The 20586-nt window shown below is 40.7% G+C and overlaps 2 protein-coding genes across 4 annotated transcripts in view; one reads left to right on the top strand and one right to left on the bottom strand.

Moving 5' to 3' along the window:
* SLC25A22 (solute carrier family 25 member 22) overlaps window positions 1-20586 on the top strand; it is a 723963-nt gene that overhangs the window by 487908 nt on the left and 215469 nt on the right. The window lies entirely within an intron of this gene.
* Window positions 1-20586, bottom strand: part of PNPLA2 (patatin like phospholipase domain containing 2) — a 68337-nt gene that overhangs the window by 4831 nt on the left and 42920 nt on the right. For all 3 annotated transcript variants that reach the window (XM_042466211.1, XM_042466216.1, XM_042466225.1), the window contains exons 2-7: window positions 15021-15253; window positions 14567-14632; window positions 8761-8970; window positions 6118-6178; window positions 4306-4482; window positions 3048-3180 (exon numbers count right to left, since the gene is read on the bottom strand). In XM_042466211.1, the coding sequence (XP_042322145.1) occupies window positions 3048-3180; window positions 4306-4482; window positions 6118-6178; window positions 8761-8970; window positions 14567-14632; window positions 15021-15253 (880 nt within the window). The remainder of the gene's footprint in view (window positions 1-3047; window positions 3181-4305; window positions 4483-6117; window positions 6179-8760; window positions 8971-14566; window positions 14633-15020; window positions 15254-20586) is intronic.

Genomic DNA, 20586 nt, shown 5'->3' with positions numbered 1-20586 from the left:
ACTGTTATTTGAATCAGCTATTGCTACATTGCCAGCACATTTCAGTTCCAGCCGCCTTCTTCTTCTTCTTCTTCTTCTTCTTCTTCTTCTTCTTCTTATTATTATTATTATTATTATTATTATGCCATAGTTTAATTCAGCCTGCTAAAAGAGCCACTCCAAGACTGGGATATTAGGTATCCAAATGAGAGCAGTCCTGCTGAATCAGACTGAAGGTCAGTCTAGTCCTGCATTCTGTTTTGTTCAGTAGTCCACCAAATGCCTATGCCTTTGCTGTTGTTCACTAGTGAATGGTATTCACAGGAATGCTGCCTTTCATCTTGGAGGTAGTACACAATCATCATGATTCACAGCCACTGACAGCCCTTTTTGTGATTCTGAAGTAGGTGGTTTCCAGGAAGTTTGAAAACTTCTAAAACAGCCTGTGTCAATGAGAGTTTAACTTGCTTTAATTGAAACATCCTGAAAACATAAGGGTAATAGTGTCAGCAAAGCTGATGAATCAAATACCAGCCCCAAGACACACACCACATTGTACAGGATTACTTCCCCATACTATTAATCTTATTTGTGTGTATGCGTGAGTGTGTGTGCATGTATGCACACATACACGTGCACACACACACAAATAAAATGAATACATTAAACCACCTGGATGGGATAATCCTGGCAGGATGCTGACTGGATGAGAAACACCCAAATAGTTGCACTGTCCATGTGACTGCACTGCTTCTAATAAATAATAACACAGAAATACAGGAAAACACCAAGAAGAGGCAACCCCCATCATGCTTAGCAGCTGTGTGCATTACAGTACTGCCTTGTTTTCTCTCAGGTAGACTAAACCAAAGATGAATCTCCTCATACACTAACACTTTTCACGTGACAGTACTTCATTTTTCTATATTATGACTTGCTATACACAGTGTGCCCTTGCTATCTGCGGCAGATCTGTTCCAGATCCCCCCGCGGATAGTAAAAAATATGGAAACTTAAGTCCCATTTTTCTCAATGGTCACGTGCTCCTGCCACCACATGTGCATGCACCCATTCAGAAAGCCGGGACTTGCCATCTGTGGAAGCTCAAACCATGGATGGCAAGCTCGCACTTGGCGTGGGCACACTACCCTTTGATTTGGTCCTGGAGCTTGTTAGCTAAAAGGCTCCTTTGGTACCAGAATCTCCAGTCCATTTTCAGAAGTCAGTACTGGCAATTTAGTGCCTAAGCCACTTCCATTTAGCTTTGTTTCCATTGCCATTATAGCTTTTTAAAGCTGTTCCTGAATTTCATAATGAATATCCATGCCCTGGCTTATGTCTCATTTGTACATCTTTCACACAAAGAAGGATGGCATTTCTAAGGAACAAGACAACATTCACAGAGCTTCTGAGGTGGTAGCCAGACAGCTATCTGAACTTCCACTGCCTAATTATTGTCTACTACTAGCTGGTTTATTTTTCTCTTGTTGTGAGGCTTGACAGTGTTACACTGTCCAAGATGGTTCCAAGATGACGGCAGCCAGATAAGACGTTGCTTTTAGAGCTCCAATTTTTTAATTTCTATGAGATTTTATCAGCTTGTTTTAAACTTAAACAGCTGGGTTGCTAACTTTGTTATTGGTTAAATGCTGTTAACCTCCCTTTTACTTTGAGCATTTTGTCCTCTTAAATTCTGTTTGCGACATGAAGTTACGGAAACGCCGGTGTTCCAAGGCTACTATGGACTCAGGCAACAAACCTTCTAAACAGACAAAGACAGACTCCCTTTTTACAAATAGGCAAGAGTCTCTAGTGCTACAGACCGATTTAGAACTAAACAACAGATATACAATTTTGGATTATTTGCAGGCTGAAGCACTTACATCAGCTAATGAAAATGATTGCACGGTGAATGTAGGAGTCCCAGTTTTTCCTCCTAGTAATGGTGGTTGCTCTGAGGGATTGCTAGAAAATATCCTTGGAAGGATCTTCTGGCAAGGGAGGCATTTTTAATCTCTAACACCTTTGAATCGCTGCTGACTAATTGTACCTCTATCAGCAACAGATTAGAAGCATTAACAGAACAATTTCATAACAAGGAGGTTCTTATTAATCGCAATAATAAGACAGATTCTCAGGCTGCTCCATTATTTGTTTATCCTAACCCTATTGACGATTCTTCAGCTCTGATTTTACAAGCATCTCAAGTGATGATAGCTGTTGGGAATAACCCCATCAATAAAGGCAAGTGGTCAAACTTTTATAATATCAAGGTGTCTTTAAGTAAACTGTTGAGGAGTGAGCACAGAAGGATTATGTTAAAGTCTTTTCAGTTTTTCCCAAACTTGGGCCATTATCAAAGACTTATTATGTCCTTTGATTTTTCTTTAGGCCCTGACTTGCTGTTTGCTGTTCTGTTCTTTTGATCTTGTGTAAGAAGGTTTGATGAAGAGGCAGCATATAATCATGTTTTTAAAGCAAATACAGACCTAGGTGACTTACAGCCAGGGCAGATAGCACTCACCCTGGCACTGTGAGAAAATTAAGTGTTCTGCACTTGAGTAAAGTCAAACAATGCATCACAAACAGTTTGGATTATTATTGTTTGTCATCTCACTTTTCTTCTAATAATGGGACCCAAGGCACCTAACAACATATTTTAAAACAATACAGATTAAAAACTTCCTCTCTTTATAGAGGATTTGCCTCAATACTGTCAAACCTTTCTACAGCCATAAGGCCTAGAATCTCTTTCTTCTTCTAAAAACAAACAAACAAACAAACAAAAACAGGATGCTACTGCATTCTGTAACCAAGTCTGTATTCTGATTTAGTTCTATGTCACAGGGCTGCTTTCCATATTGTTGCTCAGCATCATGGAAGAGGTTATTGTCCCATAAGGCATTTCCTACTTGCACTGGATTGTACCTTCACTTTATTTAGAACAAAGTTCAACTAAATGCAAAGTTCTTTGACACTCTTGCTGACACAGCAATCCATATCCCAGTCCTGAGCCCTACCGGCAATATTCTTTCTGTAGCAGCCTAAGAAACAGATTTAGAACCTACCTGACTGTGAACGAGACAGCAGACTCTAGAGGAAGGGTATACGGGAGCATCAAGGTAGATGCCAGACGTACAGGTAATAGGTTGGCAATGCCAGCAAAGAGTCCTCTCCTCTCAGCACAGGCTTCCAAAAGGGCTGAAAGCAGAGAAGATGGGTTATTCCAATCATCTGTTCAGCATATAAATCAGAACTCTTCCTCCACCACCACCAGTTTTTAAGAGGAGAAACCAATGATCAAAATCTTGCAGACAACCTTGGCTGCAAGCATCATCCAAGAGACAAGGAATACAAAATTCAAACTTCATCCAGCTAAAGAGATGTCACCAAAGAGATCTTTCTCTTATCTGCACAGCAGGCCAAAAGAACTCTTTCTTCTTCACTTTACATAAGATGCCATCTACTAAAGAACCTGAAGGCTTTGAAGTGTTTTAATTCTTTATGAAGGCAGGAAGATATTATCAGCAAAACTCTGGGGGTTGTACAATTCTAAAGCCAGTTTGTACATTCAATAGTTGCAATAGCTTGTATCTGTAGTTCCCTACATCATTCTACAAGGTGTAACATTCTATAAGGCAGAGGTAGGCAACCCTTTTGAGCCGGGGGCCAGGTTGCTGTTCCTCGGACAACTGGGGGGCCGAAGCCAAAAAATAAATAATTAAATAATTTTTTAAAAATTAAATAAATAAATAAACCGGGACAAATGTAGGACAAAATTTTCAAATGGAGGGCACTTTTTAAATAAAAACTGGAGATCATGCGAAAAAATTAGCTGATTTTTTAAAAAATGTTAAGATAAATGCATGTTTCTGAGGCTTCTATAGACAATTGCCCCACCATGCCCCTTGCGAGAGACGCCAAAGGCCCCGGAGGCAATCGGCGGCAGGACCGGGCTGGGGCCGGTCCCAAGGCCTTGCCGGGCCGCATCCGGCCCACGGGCCGCAGGTTGCCTACCCCTGCTATAAGGTGACACAGGGGGTACTAGCTAAATCCCACTTGAGGTGCTAAAAAAGAAAGGGGAAATATGATTTAATAAGAAGAGTCTGGTCTAGTAGACTAGGAGTGAGTCATATGGTCCTCCAGAGGTTACAGAACTTCAGCTCCCAATGATCTTAACCACTGACTTGCAACCCAACAACAAATAAAATGCATACATTAAACCACCTGGGTGAGATAATATAGCAATACAAGACTGCACAACTCTTTTCCCCTGACCTAGATGTAACCATCCAAGCAAACACTCTCCCCTGCAAAAGATCATACCCTGGTTCAGTTTAGGAGGCAAGTGTTCCAGGATATGCTCTTCAGCCTCCTCCAGTGCAGTGCTCTCTCCCAGCTGGTCCTCCTCTTCTTCTGCATCATCTTCTTCATGGTTCCTGTCATCAGCACTATTTCCAATGGCCAGCAAAGGCCGGACAGGCCTTGGGTGCTGAAGGAGACCTGAAGGTGGAAGATATGTAGTGAAGTTACTGCAATTCAAGAGAAATAATTTCTAAGTCTGTGCATAATAATTCTTTGCTCTCCTGAGCAAGTTACGGGCAGGGAGTACCTGGTCAAAGGAAGACATACTATGGGGAACAACAAACAAGAAACAATGGACAAGTAATTGCCACCAAGTCAAGTCAGACACACCAGTGGAAGGCAATAGTTAGGACTTTCCAAGCTGGTCAAAAGTGCCTCCATACTGTAGAATCTGTACTATATTTTCTGTCTGTGGTCTCATAACTGGAAGGACTGTGCTACAGGTTCAGTTTGAAACAACAAACTGCATGTGTTTTATCTTCATGCGTAGATCAGTCCTGTACTTTCTGCAGCATAACCTTGGACTTAAGATGGAACTGTGAAGTCAGTGATAAGCATAACATATCATGCATAATCCACTTAGGTCTGAAATCATAAATGAACTTTGAATATCAGCAAATCAGTTCTCCCTGTAGTTGACCTGGGCCACTCCTTTTTATCACTGTGGGACTGCTTAAGCCCACAATATGCAAAATAACTATGTCAGTCTCAGTATATGCAAATAACACATGAACTGTCATTGCAATACAAAAACCCCAACCAAAATGGATTTGATACTAAAATAAGACCAGCTGCACTACAGACTGTGTACCACAAGGTGACACTAAAAACACAAATCATGTGCTCTTGTCACAGCACCAGCTCACTATAGTATACCAGGCATAATACTAGAGAAACAAGTATTTTGCCACTGGAGGGTGAGAAAAAAAATAAGACCACCTTCAAATATCTAACAGCACTTAATACTGGATATCCAGGTACTACTATTCAAACAGGACTGAGCAGCCCCCAAACTTGAAAATTGACAAGTCAAACCTGAAAGTCTAATAGTTTCCATCTCTGATTCCTATTCTACTTTTTAAACATTTTTTTTGCCACAGGGCAGATTTTTGTCCTGAGGACAAAATATGCTCCCCACCCCACATCTATGGATAGATCCAAGGTTATGCAGAACAGACTCTGTGGCCACTATATACAACTGAAAGAGACAACTCTTAAAAAGCATCTTTAGCACAGGAGTAGGTGGAACTTCTCCGATTCTCCAGAATGGAAGGGAAGCTCATTGACAACTAACTGGAGGTATTTGTTTGGGTAATCAATCTTACTGGACAGGTACCCATGGTAGAGTGCTCTCTCTTTTGTCTAGCAGGAAAGTTCTTTACATTTTGAAAGCCTGTACAATTAAACCCAGATATTAGTCCAAATGAAGGGAATAATTGGTTTTATGTAGGTTTTGCATAGCAACAATTGCACAATTGGATAGACTAAGGATTAGGTATGGATCACTAGTCTTTTTATGCACAAACAAGGCACTGAAAAAACAATAAAGCAAAGGAAAGAAACAGCTGCGCAGAATTCATTATGCCAGAGCAATTTCCCTCAACCTGATGCCTGATGCCCTCCAGATAAGTTGAGCTACAATATCCACCATGCCTGGCAGGCAAGGCCACTGGTGACAGGGCTGTAGTCCAATATGCTTGGAAGGCATCAGGCTAGGAATACTGCTGGGGAATACAGAGATATAAAGGGTATACGTTTTGAATAAGCACTTACCATTCTTCTTCAGGAAGTGCAAAGCATCCCTGTAGCCCTGCTTGCACATATCCCGCAGAACCTGTAAGAAAGGAGGCAGAGGACATTATTTTAAGGAGACCACATCTAAGCAGGACAAGCATCCTGAAACCCTTCAGATGTTACTGGATTGCAACTGTCAGCAGCCTTAGCCAGTTTAGTCAGGATTGAGAAATGCTGGGAGTTGAAGTCCCACTCCTGATGTAAACACTGCATTAAAAGGGATGAGAACTAAGAAGTGCCTGATTTCTGGCTATGAATATCTCTATGCAAAAAGCTTCCCGCTGAAGCAGTATGAGGGGAGGGAACATAGAACATCCCAGCAGCAATGTCTCAGGATGCACCCATAGATATTCTAGTGTCAGAATGTATCAGACTGAGCCAAATCCATCAATAAATTTTAAGGGCTGTACACATGAAAAAAAGAATTGGTCAATGGAACCTTATCTGTTATCACTGCAATGCCTACAGCTTTTGCATGAAGACTGAAGAATTACTGCAGAATTCTGTTGCCTCCAGTTGGTCCTTATTTTGTTAACTGAAGATAAAAGCATGAGCAGGAGAGACATTTCACTCTGGGCAACGATCTTGAGCCATATTCCCTTCCATTTTTGGGCACAGTAAAAGTAACGACCCACAGTAGAAGTAATGAACCTGTCTTGTACAACCAGGTCTGGTTGATAGATCTGGGGTTCTCATGAAACACAAAGCAAATTCTACCAACGATGTAGCAAATTTTGTCCCCATTCATGGGGTAGGATTCTGATGTTCCAAAAAGGAGTTAATGAAAACTATATCCCTCCCTCTTCTATTCAAGAAAGGTCACACAGGATCAAAGAGCCTTCCATTAATGGAAGGATGGGATTAGATTCAATCTGAAACACTTAAACCTACATTATATACAAAATAGATTACTATTCCAACACACCAAAACTGAATAGCCTGTAGGAGGTCATCAATAAAGGAAACTCATACCTATCTACACAAATTGAATACAGTACATGCAATTTCTCCCAATGCCTAATCTTTCTTTAGCACTGTCCTAGAATGTTGAAAGCTTATGCCCCGCTTTTCCCCATGTGAATAGCAGAGAATTACATTACACCTCAGCACCTTCAAGAATCAAAATGGTTACATAAAATGCACTAAACAACCCCTGTGACTTTGAGTGACTTTGTTGCTTGTTTCTAAAAAGAAATGTACAGCTGTTCATGAAATGCCAAAAGCCTAACTCTCAGATATAGATGCCAAAACAACCTTGAAGCTTTTATGGAGTGTAGAACTGTTTCCATATCTCTGCTGTTCCAAATTCTGTAGACAAAAATATCTTGTAACAGAAAATTCTACAAATAAGCATAACTCAACTAACATTTACCAATTTAAAGATAAAGGTAAAGGCAGTCCCTTGACAAGAAGAACGTCTAGTTGAAACCGACTGTAGGGGGTGGTGCTCATATCCATTACTAAATGGAAGAGCCAGCTTTGTCCGAAGACTATTCCGGTGGTCATGTGGCCGCAATGACTGCACTGAACGCAGTTACCTTCCCACTGAAGTGGTGCCTATTTATCTACTGTATTTGCATGCTTTCAAACTGCTAGATTGGCAGAAGCTGGGACTAGTGCCAGGAGGTCACCCCATCATGCAGCACTTAGGCCTCAAACTGTCAACCTTCCAATCATCAGAATTGGTGTCTTAACCACTAAGCCACCACATCCCAATTTACCCAGATGTAAAATATGAATTTAGCAAAAAAAAAAAAAAAAACAGAGTTGAGGGGGTATCATGCTGCTTGGTATTGCAAAAAGTATATTGCAGCGAGAAATCAAGAGATTAGCAAGGCATACATCTTACGGATGTGACGTTGAATTTAATTCACTTTTGGTGTAAACCACTAAAAGCTATTACTCAAGATTTGCAATGTTTTCCAAAAAGGCTGTCCATATGTTTTTAAATTTATTTCCACTGTCAAAAGGATTTAGAATTTGTTGATTTATTGACAGATTATGTGCTAGAGGCCTGGTGGCGCAGTGGTTAAATGCCTGTACTGCAGCCATTCACTCGAAACCACAAGGTTGCGAGTTCAAGACCAGCAAAAGGGCCCAAGCTCGACTCAGGCTTGCATCCTTCCGAGGTCGCTAAAATGAGTACCCAGACTGTTGAGGGCAAATTAGCTTACTTGCTAATTAGCTTACTTGCTGTTCACCGCTATGATCTTTGGAATAGTGGTATATAAATAAAACAAATTATTATTATTATTAGAGAGTTAGCATGACAAGTCACTTCCTCTACCCTTAGCTTTAAATAGCCTATTAGCTTTCGGTGACTGGAATCCTATGCAAACTCCCATAGGAGTAAGTCTCATCAAACAAAGTGGGACTTACTACCAGGTTAGCATTCTTCAAACTCTGCTGTTAGAAGCATATAGGCTAACTAAACTGGAATATTTTTGACAAGAGCTGGAAATAGCCAACAGCTACCTCCTCCTTAGAGATTTCCTAAAGTACGTGCAAGTGAAAAGGCTTTCAACAAAACTTTTCCAGCTCTGGAGTACCAATTGAGAAGAAAGGAAAGGAGGGAGGGAGAACATTCCTTTCCTCTTAATAGTAATCATGATGGGCTCTTACCTGAGGTTCTGGTGGAAACAGGGCCTTTGAGAGACGGTAGAGGTTTCGCAGATTGAACTGAATGCTGGTATTAGTCACCCTGAGTTCATGGATATTGGTGGAACTGTCCCGTGGACATATGTCACTCTCGCCTGAGAAGGGAGATACTGTGATGGTGTTCCTCAGCTCATACTGTGGCAAGTTATCCGAAATCCCTCCATCAACATACCTCTGGGGAAAGAAAAGCGAGAATTTAAGGCGCTGTAAAATGCCCCCTCCTTTTTTTTAACAGCTTGTAATCACTTCCACTTTCCCAGACCAACAAACGCTTATAGTCAGTTACATGTGCCCTGGTGCTGCATCATGTAGTCATTTCTAGGTTAGTCTGCTATAGCCTTCTAAATTATCAAGAACTGCAGAGAATTGGTTTCTGCTCCAATCTCTCTTCCCCACTCCCCATGCAGCCCTAACTATGCGATTTGTGATCATGAGACCATTATTGTGGTCTGAAGCTACCTATGTTCTACTGTACTGCATGTAAATGCTTCCTCTCCTGTGCCTTGGTTTCAGTTGCAAGCCTGTCTCTGCAGACACTAGAGAAAGTGAACTACTTTCAGTCCATTGAAGACAAAGGACTAGGATTGGGATGCTGAGTTTTTGTTGTGAAATTAAAATAAACCCCAAAGAGGTGGGCGAAAGAGAAGACACTTTTCTGAAACAAGGCACAATCTCTTCATAGCTGTTATTATTAACATGATTATGTAACATGAGTAGGACATAAATAAATCCATCTTTCTATATCAGTGGCCTTTCACATATTTTCCAGCAAGGGAACACACAGTTCATATGTTGACCTTCTCTGCAAGCTCCCAGACCGTAGGAGCAAACTTGAACAGCATGATACCCTCCCCTACAAACAGATTCAGAACACTCTGGATAAGCTCATTCTTCAGTTCTGACCTAATGATAAGCCACTGTTTATTATTACATGCATCAGCCTTGAGCTTGTGTGCTTTCCCCTTTCTCCTCCTCCTCTGGGAATGACACATAGACAAAGCTGGAACCTTTTGCTTCCCATTTCAACTAATCTCAATTTGATGTTCCATCTGAACCCCACACTGCAGTTAATCTTAACTATGATTACTTGAAACAAGCTAGGTTCACAAGCTGTGGTTTGAAGTTGACTCTTTTCAAGAAACAGTGGCCAACATTAATCACATTTTGTCTGGGTTTAGATACAAGATGATTCAAAAAGAATGGTGCAAACGTAAAGCTGTTCTTATTAAGTTTTGCATCATTCTTTTTGAATCTCCTATTTAAGTAAAACAGACCAAAAATAGAAGCTAAATCTTCTAGACCTCTCCTCTCAGCTGAATCACAGGAAGCCAAGGGAGGGTGGAAAGCACACAGTTCTGAGACTGGCTGCAGATCTCTCATAACAAATTGTCAGGATCATAGTTCCTGTCATGCTTGTTAGCCATATATATTTGATATGTTTTCTAATACATGATGATGGGATGTGCTACACAACTGGTGATGCCAGGTGGAAGGACTGTTTATCATTAATGGTGCCAGAGAATGAGCAGCTGTGTAGGGAGGAAAAACAAGTTGTGAGCTGTCAAGGTCAGTTCCATGAGAAGACCTGGTAAGAGGGAACAAGGAGTGGTAGTCCTGGGACAGGGAATGTTTGGGTTTGTAGGAAATGGGATGTGTGTTTCATGGCTTCAAACCAAGCCAGCTTTCCCCCATTTCACTTTTTACATCTAACTCTCAGAAGAGTCCTTGGGACCCAGGCACGACCCCCTGGTAACAACAACTCCAGTGGCTGCCTGTCTATTTCTGAGCACAATTCAAAGTGCTGGTTATGACCTATGAAATCCTGTACAGCTCAGGCCCAGGCTATCTGAATGACTGTTACCTTCCCATATATAAGCTTGGCCAAATCCTAAGCTCTTTGGGGGAGACATGTCTCTTGATTTCACCACCCTCACAGGCATGTTTCCTTGAAGCAAAGAAGACTATCTCTGTGGCAGCTCCCACACTTTATAACCCCCCTTCCTCAGGAGGCTAGGCTGGCTCCCTCTCTGTCTTCCTTCCATCAACAGGCTTTAAGAACCAATAGTTTTACAAGAAACAGGCTTTTCTTAGTGGGCTGTACTACTTTTATTCTTTGCTTATAAATCAATGTTTTAAATGGTTTCAATTCTACACACACTTTACTACTATTTCAATCTTTTTTGTATGTTTTTAGCTTCATGAGTTTTTATTTCTATTTCTTTTTATGTTGCAAGATGCCTTGAGTGTTACTTTTTGGGGACAGGCAGGATATAAGTAAATTGACAGACAAGATTTGACAAAAGTTGTTCATGAATCTTGGAGTCCCTGTTCTGGTGCTATGGGCATACAAGTTGAATCTCCTTTATCCAAAATGCTTGGGACCAGAAGTATTTTCGATTTTTTCAGATTTTTGAATATTTGCATATATATAATTAGATATTTTGGTTACAAGGCCCAAGTCTAAACATGAAATTCATTTATTTTTTGCATGCACATTATACACAGAACCTGAAGCTAGTTTATGTACACTATTGAAAGCAAAGCTGTCACTATCTCAGCCACCATTGAAAAGGTTTTGGTTTTTGGCGCATTTCAAATGTTGGAATTCCAGATGAGGGAGATTCAACCTTTATCAGTATCTGACTGACTTGACCCAAACAGCTGGATCACCACCAGCACAGAAGTGAAGGACGAAAGGATTCACTTGCTCAAAATCAAACTTCCACCTTCTTCTCAAACATGAAGCCAACACCAGCTTGTCACACACAGCTCAGCTCTGGAGTTAAGAAGATTTCCCTGTCATAAGCCATTTGTTGGCCTGCACTGGCCTCAGAAACAGTTCAGACTGGAGCAGAAACAGATTGGTTGGAGGCAAGAGAAGCACAGGGTGTTCTCTAGCAACCAAAGTCCTGAAGCTTCCTGCTAAGCCTGTTCCAGAAAACTCAGCACATTCCTTCACGCTAGCTACTTTCAACAGATAGTCAGGTCCAACTCTAGCTACTATGCAAGCAAAGTAAATAAAAACAGGTAAAGATTCTTGTGCACTGGCAAGAAAAAGCAGCCCCGCCTTCTTCTCCCTCTCTTCCCCACCCATCCTAAGAACTCTCCCTTTAAGCCTACAAACCATTATGGAAGCAGAGAGGGAAGGCATAGTTGGCATTGCAATTCAGAATCAGTCCCCCACTTCTTGCTTTATTTTACCTTTGCCTTCATGGGCTGACTATATGACCCTTACAGTGAGTGTCTCCATGCTGCACTGTTATAAGCCTGGTGACAGCCCCCCCACCCATCAATATGAAGTGCTGTTGGAGGCATGGAGACTGCTGCAAATGTAAATCAGGTTTATGTTTGAGAAATTCAGTAACAACCACTACCATTTTGCCACCTTTTGCCTCTCCAGATGGTGAGAAATGACTACTCCCATTCTCTCTAAGTGTTGACCAGACGACAGAGCAATTTAAGCCCAACACGTTCCCTGACTCTAAGAGCTGAACAAGCACTAAACCACTAACACCGAACAAGGAACACCTTGGCTTACTTCTCACCAATACCATGAATCTTCTAAGAAGGCTTTGGAAAGCTGCAATCTTTTTCTTTCAGTTCACCATGTTGTAATATAAGAACAATATAGATCGACTTTGACAGATAAGGCACGATCACACATATTAGGCTTGCCAGATCTCAGGGCCTGGACCTGAGACTCCAGTTTTCATGGGTCATCTCCCGGGGTAGGGAGTGGGAGAAGGGTACAAATTCTCCAGTTTTGCTGGGCTCGCCTCCATAAAAGAGGAAAGGACTGTGTTCAAATCCCTGTTCCACTATGAAAATAGTAGTTGCTACAATTTGCACAACTCAATTGATTGGTTGCTACAACTTGCAAACACTCTCCAGGTGGTTTTTATGTATTTACTTAGTTAGCTTCCTCCTTCCCTCCCACTAGCACTAGGGTTCACCCTCCACTCTGTTCTGTATTCACCTTCTAGTTAGAAACAAGTAGGCTTGATTAACTATTCCTTATCTCAACTCTCTAAATAAGTGAGAGGGAATAATCAAATCAAATTCTTTATTACACTTCATAGACTCAACATTGCAAATTAGCATCATGTAAGATAAATTAAAAATCACAATGTCCTTTAGGGAGCACAGCCCCTAAAACAGTAAAACTATATAAGCAGTATTCATTTCAAGTATATTTTGGTAAGACAGAATTTAACTGTTCTCTGATACTGATAGCCTCAAACAAAAACATGGCAACAACCAAGGATGACACTGGAATTTTTATCATCCAAGAGAAATTTGACATAAGATTGAGCTGGTTGCTCCCATACATTAGACAGTAATTGACTGATCATATGTTATTGAACCTGGTTGTAAAATCCACAGAACAAAAGAATTTTCTTCATGGTTTCTGTTTTCTCGTTCTTACAGGATCACAATCTTGCAGTGTAATGGACACCAGTAAATTTGTCATGAAACACTTGAGAGGGAAAAACACTAAATCTGGCCTTCCCAAAACATCTACAATATTTAATAACAGTCAGGTTCTTTAAATACTCAGCTAGGTGAAATGGGCCAACATATTCTATACCCAAGGAGCTCGGTGAGCTGGTTGAATATGAACAACCCTGAAGGTTGCAGAAAGCAATATCCCATGTCATAGCCTATATGCAGGAGGAAAGATGATGGCAGTACAGGCTGGATGGCCATCTGTTGAGTATGCTTTGATAGAGATTTCCTGCATGGTAGGGGGGTTGGACTGGGTGGCCCTTGTGGTCTCTTCCAACTCTATGATTCTATGATTCCAACTGAAGCAGCTTTTTTTTGAACAGGGAATAAGAATTTCAACCTGTTCTGGGCATACCTCTTTAGATAAGATTTTTGTCTCAATTTCCAAATAGGAAAATATATTATCTGTCTGTCAGAATGAGAATCTGAGCAACTGTATTTGGTACTTAATGGTTAAAGACATTACCGGGGCCAATTCTAGGTCTCAGGTTTTGGATGGGAAACCTCAAGATCTGGAGCATTCCTTGACTGGCAACCCCAAAGCATGTACACTTTGAAAGTCTTATAGTTCTGTTAGTGTGGAGCACTGACTTGGAGATGACATAAGAAAGACAGGATGAGTTCCTTATCACATCCTATGAGAAAGTAAAAAAATAAAATAAAATCACAAAACCTCTAGAAAGACTATTGTGAAGAATGTTGTGCTTCCATGATGCCTAAACACTAGAAAATGGTCTTAGTAGTTTGGTGCAGGGAACCTGGCTCAGGAACTTTGGGCTAATAATAAGTATATTGTGCACATTGCTGTATATTTTTGCATATTTGCATTATCAGTTGATTGTCTTCATTTTCCTGTACATATTTGCATCTATTTGCATTTTTCGCCCTCCCTCTGCCAAAAACATGCAGTAATCAGAATCCATTTAAAGCAGATGGATGGTCACATGTGCAATAATGCACATTTCTGTGGATTTCCACAGATACTCGGGTAAAAACCACAAAGCCTTTTTCTGAGGAGTTTAAGGTTTTTTTAGAGGGCTGTAAAAAAGCCCAAACTCTTGAAAATTGTGTGTGGTGTTCAACTGGAATGAAGAGTATTTTAATCGTATAGACAAGCCTTTTGGTGATGGTTTGTAAACCAGTGTTCTCAACATTTAGCCAAGAGCAAAAAAAATAAAAACCTGTCAGTAACAGTTTTTGGCTCTAACTTATTAAAGCTGAATATGGTTTTCAAAGGTTGAGAAGAACACCACAAACTTCTTACCACTCCTTGAAGACTTGGAGGGATCAGACCACAGTATACTGGAATGAAAGTGCTGCAGACACATGCCTAAAAGAGAAAGAAAAACACCATCTTTTTTCCCCAAAATTTTTTATTACACCGTATATAAATACATATTATATAATCAAGTTTCGTATTATAATTTTCTTCCCCCACCCCCCACCCAAATATGAAAACAGCTTAGAGAAATTTACAATCCAATCAAATTAACAATCGGTTTCGGAGATATGGAAAATATTATTGATTATATTATTAACTTCTTCATACAAGGATTTAGGTATACAGAACATCAAGTGAAGTGAACCTGATGATAAAACTCAGAGTAGCAGGACAGCATTTTTGGATAAAAACCAGATTAAGTCTCCCCATCTCTGTCAGGTGGGTTCCTACAGCATCACACCCAACACTACATAGAAATCAGGATGTTACTACTTACCTGGATAAGCTCTTCTTTGGAGGTAAATTCTGATAATATGACATTCTCTCCATCTGAGACCCGTGTCAGTGAGATGCCCAAGCGCCCATTAGCCAATTCATGCCCATTCTCTGGCAGGGTCTTGTATAGGCAAGCACGGATGATTTTCACCAAGTTGAAGGATGGGTGCAAAGGGCCAAGAAATCTCTTCCGAGCCTCTTTGGATACATGGATTATATTTGCACCAGCCTCACCTAGGATATAGAAACAAACACAAGTTATGCTGTATATCATTATTGCCAGTAGTGCTTCCCCTCAAACACACATGAGGACCAGAGATGAGGAACCTGTAGTTCTTCAAACATTCTTGGACTCCAGTTCCCATTTACCCCTGCCAGCCTGGCTAATGGTGATGGCTGCTGGGAGGAATAGACCACCAACATTTGGAAGGCCACAAATTTCTGACCTGGTTTTGATGCTTTATACATGAGATAATTATATAAGATTACTTTGTCATTTATTATCAAACATGTATACAACACATTCATGTAGATGAGATACTGCTTAGTATGGTAATCGGCAAAGCTAACATCTGAATAACATTTCACTTCCTGACGAAATGGCCCATTCCTACAGTAGTACTAAAGCTATACAGCTTGGTACACTCTTCACTGTATCACACACTTTACTGCAGCAAATTCATAACCAAGAAAGGCTAAGGCAGGCCACAAAGTCAAAGCTATTTTAGTCATTTTTAAACAAACTTGCAACAGTCATGACCAGCAATTATCAACTTCTACTGTGCAGTTAAACTGTGTGGAATGTTCCTAAGGGGGATTTGACAGCATCCGAACAGCACAAAAAGAACCTCAGCTGGGAACTCAGCATTTTATATGTAAACAAACAACACAGATCTATGCAGGGCTTGGAATTGTGAGTTTTTGGACTACAATGCCAAAATGAGACCACAGTTTCCACAGTCAAAATGAGACTTTATAAGCTCTGGAGGTTGTCTCAAAAGGTAACTATGTAACTTTAGTCTTATGAGTCCTTACCTTTATATTAGGGATAAGAAAACTGTAGCTCATGGGCTAGTGGGGTAGTCAGGGACTCTTTTTCTTTGTGCCCCCTCCCACCCTTTAAAAAGATTTACTTTTTTTTAAAGAAAAGAAAGAAACCTCCCATTAGTACCACTGGAAGTTTTTTTAAAAAAGACAACCTGCTGTGTATGAGTATAGGCCACTTTTTGCTTTGGTACTGGAATGCACCTCACCCCAAATATTCCCAAATAATGCAGTGCACGGACTGAAAACTGTTTTCCACCCCTCATGCAAAGAAAGGTGTTTCCCACCCCTTGTGCAAAGAAAGGTGTGAGTCAGGAGGGTCAATCTTTTTTTCCAATAAAATAGGGGGAAAGGATGGTGGTCAAGTGGGTGTCAGTACATCAGGGACGTAGCCAAGGGGGGGGGTGCGGTCCGACCCTCCCCCTTCCATTAGAAAAATAAGGTGCGTGCTGCGGACCGCCGCACCCAAGCTCCATTAAATGGTGGCACTTAGTCGGACCCCCCCCCTTCCTAAAATCCTGGCTACAATCCCTGAGCACATTGTAAACTGATCACACACAAAAAGCACAGAGGCTCCTTTTGTGCCCCCCTACCCAATGGTTGTTTATAGCCTCAGACAAACTTTTAACACGAGAACCCCCTAAGACAGAGAAGAATCTCATCTAAGACACACAGTCTTGTAGGTCATGAAAAATGTTTCTGTTTTGTCTTTTACATTCTACAATCACACCATAGCCTACACAAACGCTCTTCTAACAGAACCATGGATTAATTTTTGCTCTTTTTGTTCACCAAAGCACACAACTGACATGAGAGTATCTAATATTATTTCCTAACTATCTATAACTTGTGATCTTAACAAAAGGTATAATTCCACTTTGCTTGAATTTTATGATTTTAATGAACTTAATGAATTTAATGCAGTCAAAATATTTTTAGACTAATTCCCTTTAGAGCATGGTTTTGCCAGCTTTATTTTCACACTGCAAAGTCATGGGTCTTCCCCGCAAAGCCAATTCCTGTTAACACTTCATGAATTTACAGCTGGTTATCATAACCATTCTTGCACCACAGCACAACACAGCAATAGTTTTTGAGCAAGACTGCTGAAACATCTTTTACATTCTACCAGAATCACTGGCAGCATGCAAGCAAATCTTTTAGAGCAGCAGTGAAAATCAAACAGCTCTCCAGATGTTTGACTACTGCTCCCAGCACCCTCAGCATTGGCTATGACTGCAAGGGCTATTGGGAAATGACATCCAGTAAGCGCTGGGGGGATGCACAATTTCTATGTAGGGCTGTACAGCTAGACACACTTACCAAAATTAACACAGGATTGTTGTCATTTTTGTAATTCTTGCCTAGCAAGACTAGTGAGAGTGTACTCTTTAGTACAATAAATTAGGGTATATTCTTCTCCATGGAATTCTCTCCCTGCCTCCAACAATTCTGAGAAAAATCTACAGATTTATGTGTGAATATCTGTAGAATCTACCAAGCATTTCGGGCAGTTTCAACTGTCATATCCCTACAAACAGTTCTGGTTTCCTTTGTCCCATAGATAATCTCCATCTTTATTAGGGGTGTTGTCCATCCATCCCACCAGCTGCTCCCTGGTGGCCTATGGTTAGAAACATTGATCTTAACGGCTATGAAGAAATGTTTCATATCAGGAAGGACAAATCTTTCTCTGTCTCAAGCTAAAAACTGACAGTGCAAACAACCCTGGTCTAAAACTGCCTCCAATTATTGTCTCTTACAAATACCAGTACTGCAAGATTGAAACTGGAGTGGAGAATAACAGTGGGTCTCTCTGGGACCTTCCTGTCCAAAATTTAAATAGATATTGAAAATAGAGTGGTTGCTGTTGTTTTTAATGCTCAACAATGCATGGGAACTGCAGCCTGCTAAATGGTGAATGGCTTTCCAGGTGACTAACCAAGAGTGTCCTTCACCCTTTTCGAGGCCATAGAAAAGGCAGTCTGAGAAATTTAGCTAGTGTCAAGAGCTTTAAAAAACCCAGACTTTTGGGCTGTGTGTAGCCCTACATTACACTTTGCCATCCCCATCGTAAAAAATAGACATACAACTATACAGCATAATAGATTTTCATCTCCACAAGCGTGACTGCCATTTAGCCTCAGTATTTGCTACATGACCATGATTTTCTCGCTTATGCCTTTATCTTCAGACCCCAAACGTTCTTCCCAGAGTGGACCCTGGACTCCTTTCACTCTCCCCTTTTTTAAAACGTCAGATCTCATCATCATATTCTCATGCACGGCCCTACGAAGAAGATGATTTCCTCTGCAAAAATGTTTTGACTTGGAAGCACCCAGGCTTTGCAATTCTGTTGGACAAAAGTCCAACTGGGTCAGAACTTCAAGTCTTTCCCTTCTGTGACAATGCCTTTCTTTCTAATCATCATCATACAAGTCCAGAAATCAAGCACATGTGGGAAGCAGAGCTCAGTGCCCCAATGAACAGGAATGGTCAGAGGCCTGGCTGGAAAACAAGGAGACACCCATTTCCCCACTTTCTCTAGTCTTGATGAAAGAGCAAAAACAAAACACCCTCCTGGGTGGAGAGGGGGAAAGCTGCCAGATTCAAACTACTGTACCAGAATAAAAAAAATCATCATCATCATGTGGAGAAGAAAATCAACAGACTTGCTAGGGCTTGTGTTTCCCGAATGAATATTCATTATGAGGGTAACACTAACACTGGCAGGACACTTGACATGGTTGTCACAACACAGTGGCCACTCTGAAATGTCTTAAAGGTCTTTAGTCTTAAAGGTGCTGCAAGGCTACATTTCCTTTTCCTGTACAGCCATCTCTTTCAGTGTTTCTGAAATGATGAAATGGCCTCAGAGATTACACTATCATACCATTTAAAAACACTTCACTGGCTGCCAGTTTGTTTCCAGGCAAGGTACAAGTGTTTTGATATTATTTAATGCCCTACATGGTTTGGGCCCAGGTTACCTACAGGATCGCCTCCTCCTTTTCCACCTTAACACTCAGGTGCCTGAGGGATATTTACTCCAGTCAGCCAGGACTAGGTTAGCAGCTGTCACCCATTGGACTTTTCTGGACTGTGAAGACCTTGGAAGACATCTGACGACGTGAATCTGTCCAAATGAAGACCAGTCTCTTTCGCAGGCCCAGCAAATTATTTTTAATATTGTTAATTGAATTATGAATTTTAAATATGGATTGATTGTTTTACTATGCATTTGTCTTATTGTTCTTTTGAACTGATGTTGTGTGTTTTAACTGACACTGTATGATATACAGTACTGTATATTAATCCGTTGTTCCTGCCTCAATCCATGGGGAGAGGCAGGTTAAGAAATCATCATCATCATCTAGAAATTATGGGAGATCATGGGTGAGAACTCCATCCTCCTCCGGCTTGCTCCATTTGGCATCTCACCCAAATGGAAGGCTCCAGCAAGGGAACGTATAATAAAAAAGATAATTGGCAAAGTATTTGGATTTCACTATATCAGCAGCCATTGCCGGCTAGTTGAGGAGTTTTCTCTTTCTTTGCCCTTCCTTTGGGTCCAGTAAAGGAACAAAAAGAATACAATCGTTCATCAATATCCATGGGTTCTGCATCCGGATCAACCATCCACAACTGAAAATATAGTTTAAAAAAAATCAGAAAGCAAACCTTAATTTCATCATCCTTTATATAGGGACACCATTTTGCTACACTATGTTTATATGGGATTTGAGCATCTACAGATTTAGGCATCCCAGGGGTCCTGGAACCAAACTACATCAGATACCAAGGGCCCACTGTATATTTAATGTACCCAATTTTAATGTTGGCATGTGGTATGGAGTGAATAGAGAGCTAGGTCTTCAATAAATTCATTAAATTATAAGCCCAATGAGTCCCAATTTTGGGGGAACGGTAGGGTTGCCATAATGTCCACTAAAACCCAGGACAAAATGTAGACCAAAAAGTAGGACAAACTGCAGGACAAAACTCAGCCCAAAATGTAGGACATTTAAGGTCCTCCATTTTTCTTAAATGTCCTACATTTTGGGCTGAGTTTGTCCTGCAGTTGTCCTACAGTTTGTCAAGATTTTTCCACATTTTGTACCTGGTTTTTGGACAATTATGGCAACCCTAGGGAACTGTATAATAAAAAATAAGTTAATATAATATAATAATTCCAAAAATATCTAATGACTCCTTTAGAATACACAAAAAGGAAGAATCATTTTACTCAGGTTTAGTGCCTTGTTTCGTATGTTACTCTTACCTTTGCCGGGCAAGCAAGAATACCTAAATGGACTCCACAGTTAACAAAAGATACAACACACACATACAGTGTCCAAATAGGATCCCTTTACTTATAGTATGGCCACCTTTAATAAACCTCTGCCTGAGACAGAGTTTACCAACCTAAATAATTCTGCAATCATTTTTCTCTGTAAGGATTCAGAGCAGGGAGTAGGAAACCTATAGTCTTCAAGATACAGTTGGTCTACAACTATCATCAT

This window comes from Sceloporus undulatus, chromosome 1, assembly GCF_019175285.1.
Source record: "Sceloporus undulatus isolate JIND9_A2432 ecotype Alabama chromosome 1, SceUnd_v1.1, whole genome shotgun sequence".
NCBI classification, from domain to species: Eukaryota; Metazoa; Chordata; class Lepidosauria; order Squamata; family Phrynosomatidae; genus Sceloporus; species Sceloporus undulatus.
Note: the sequence above shows the minus strand (reverse complement) of the source record. Positions and strands in the feature narration are given on the sequence as shown.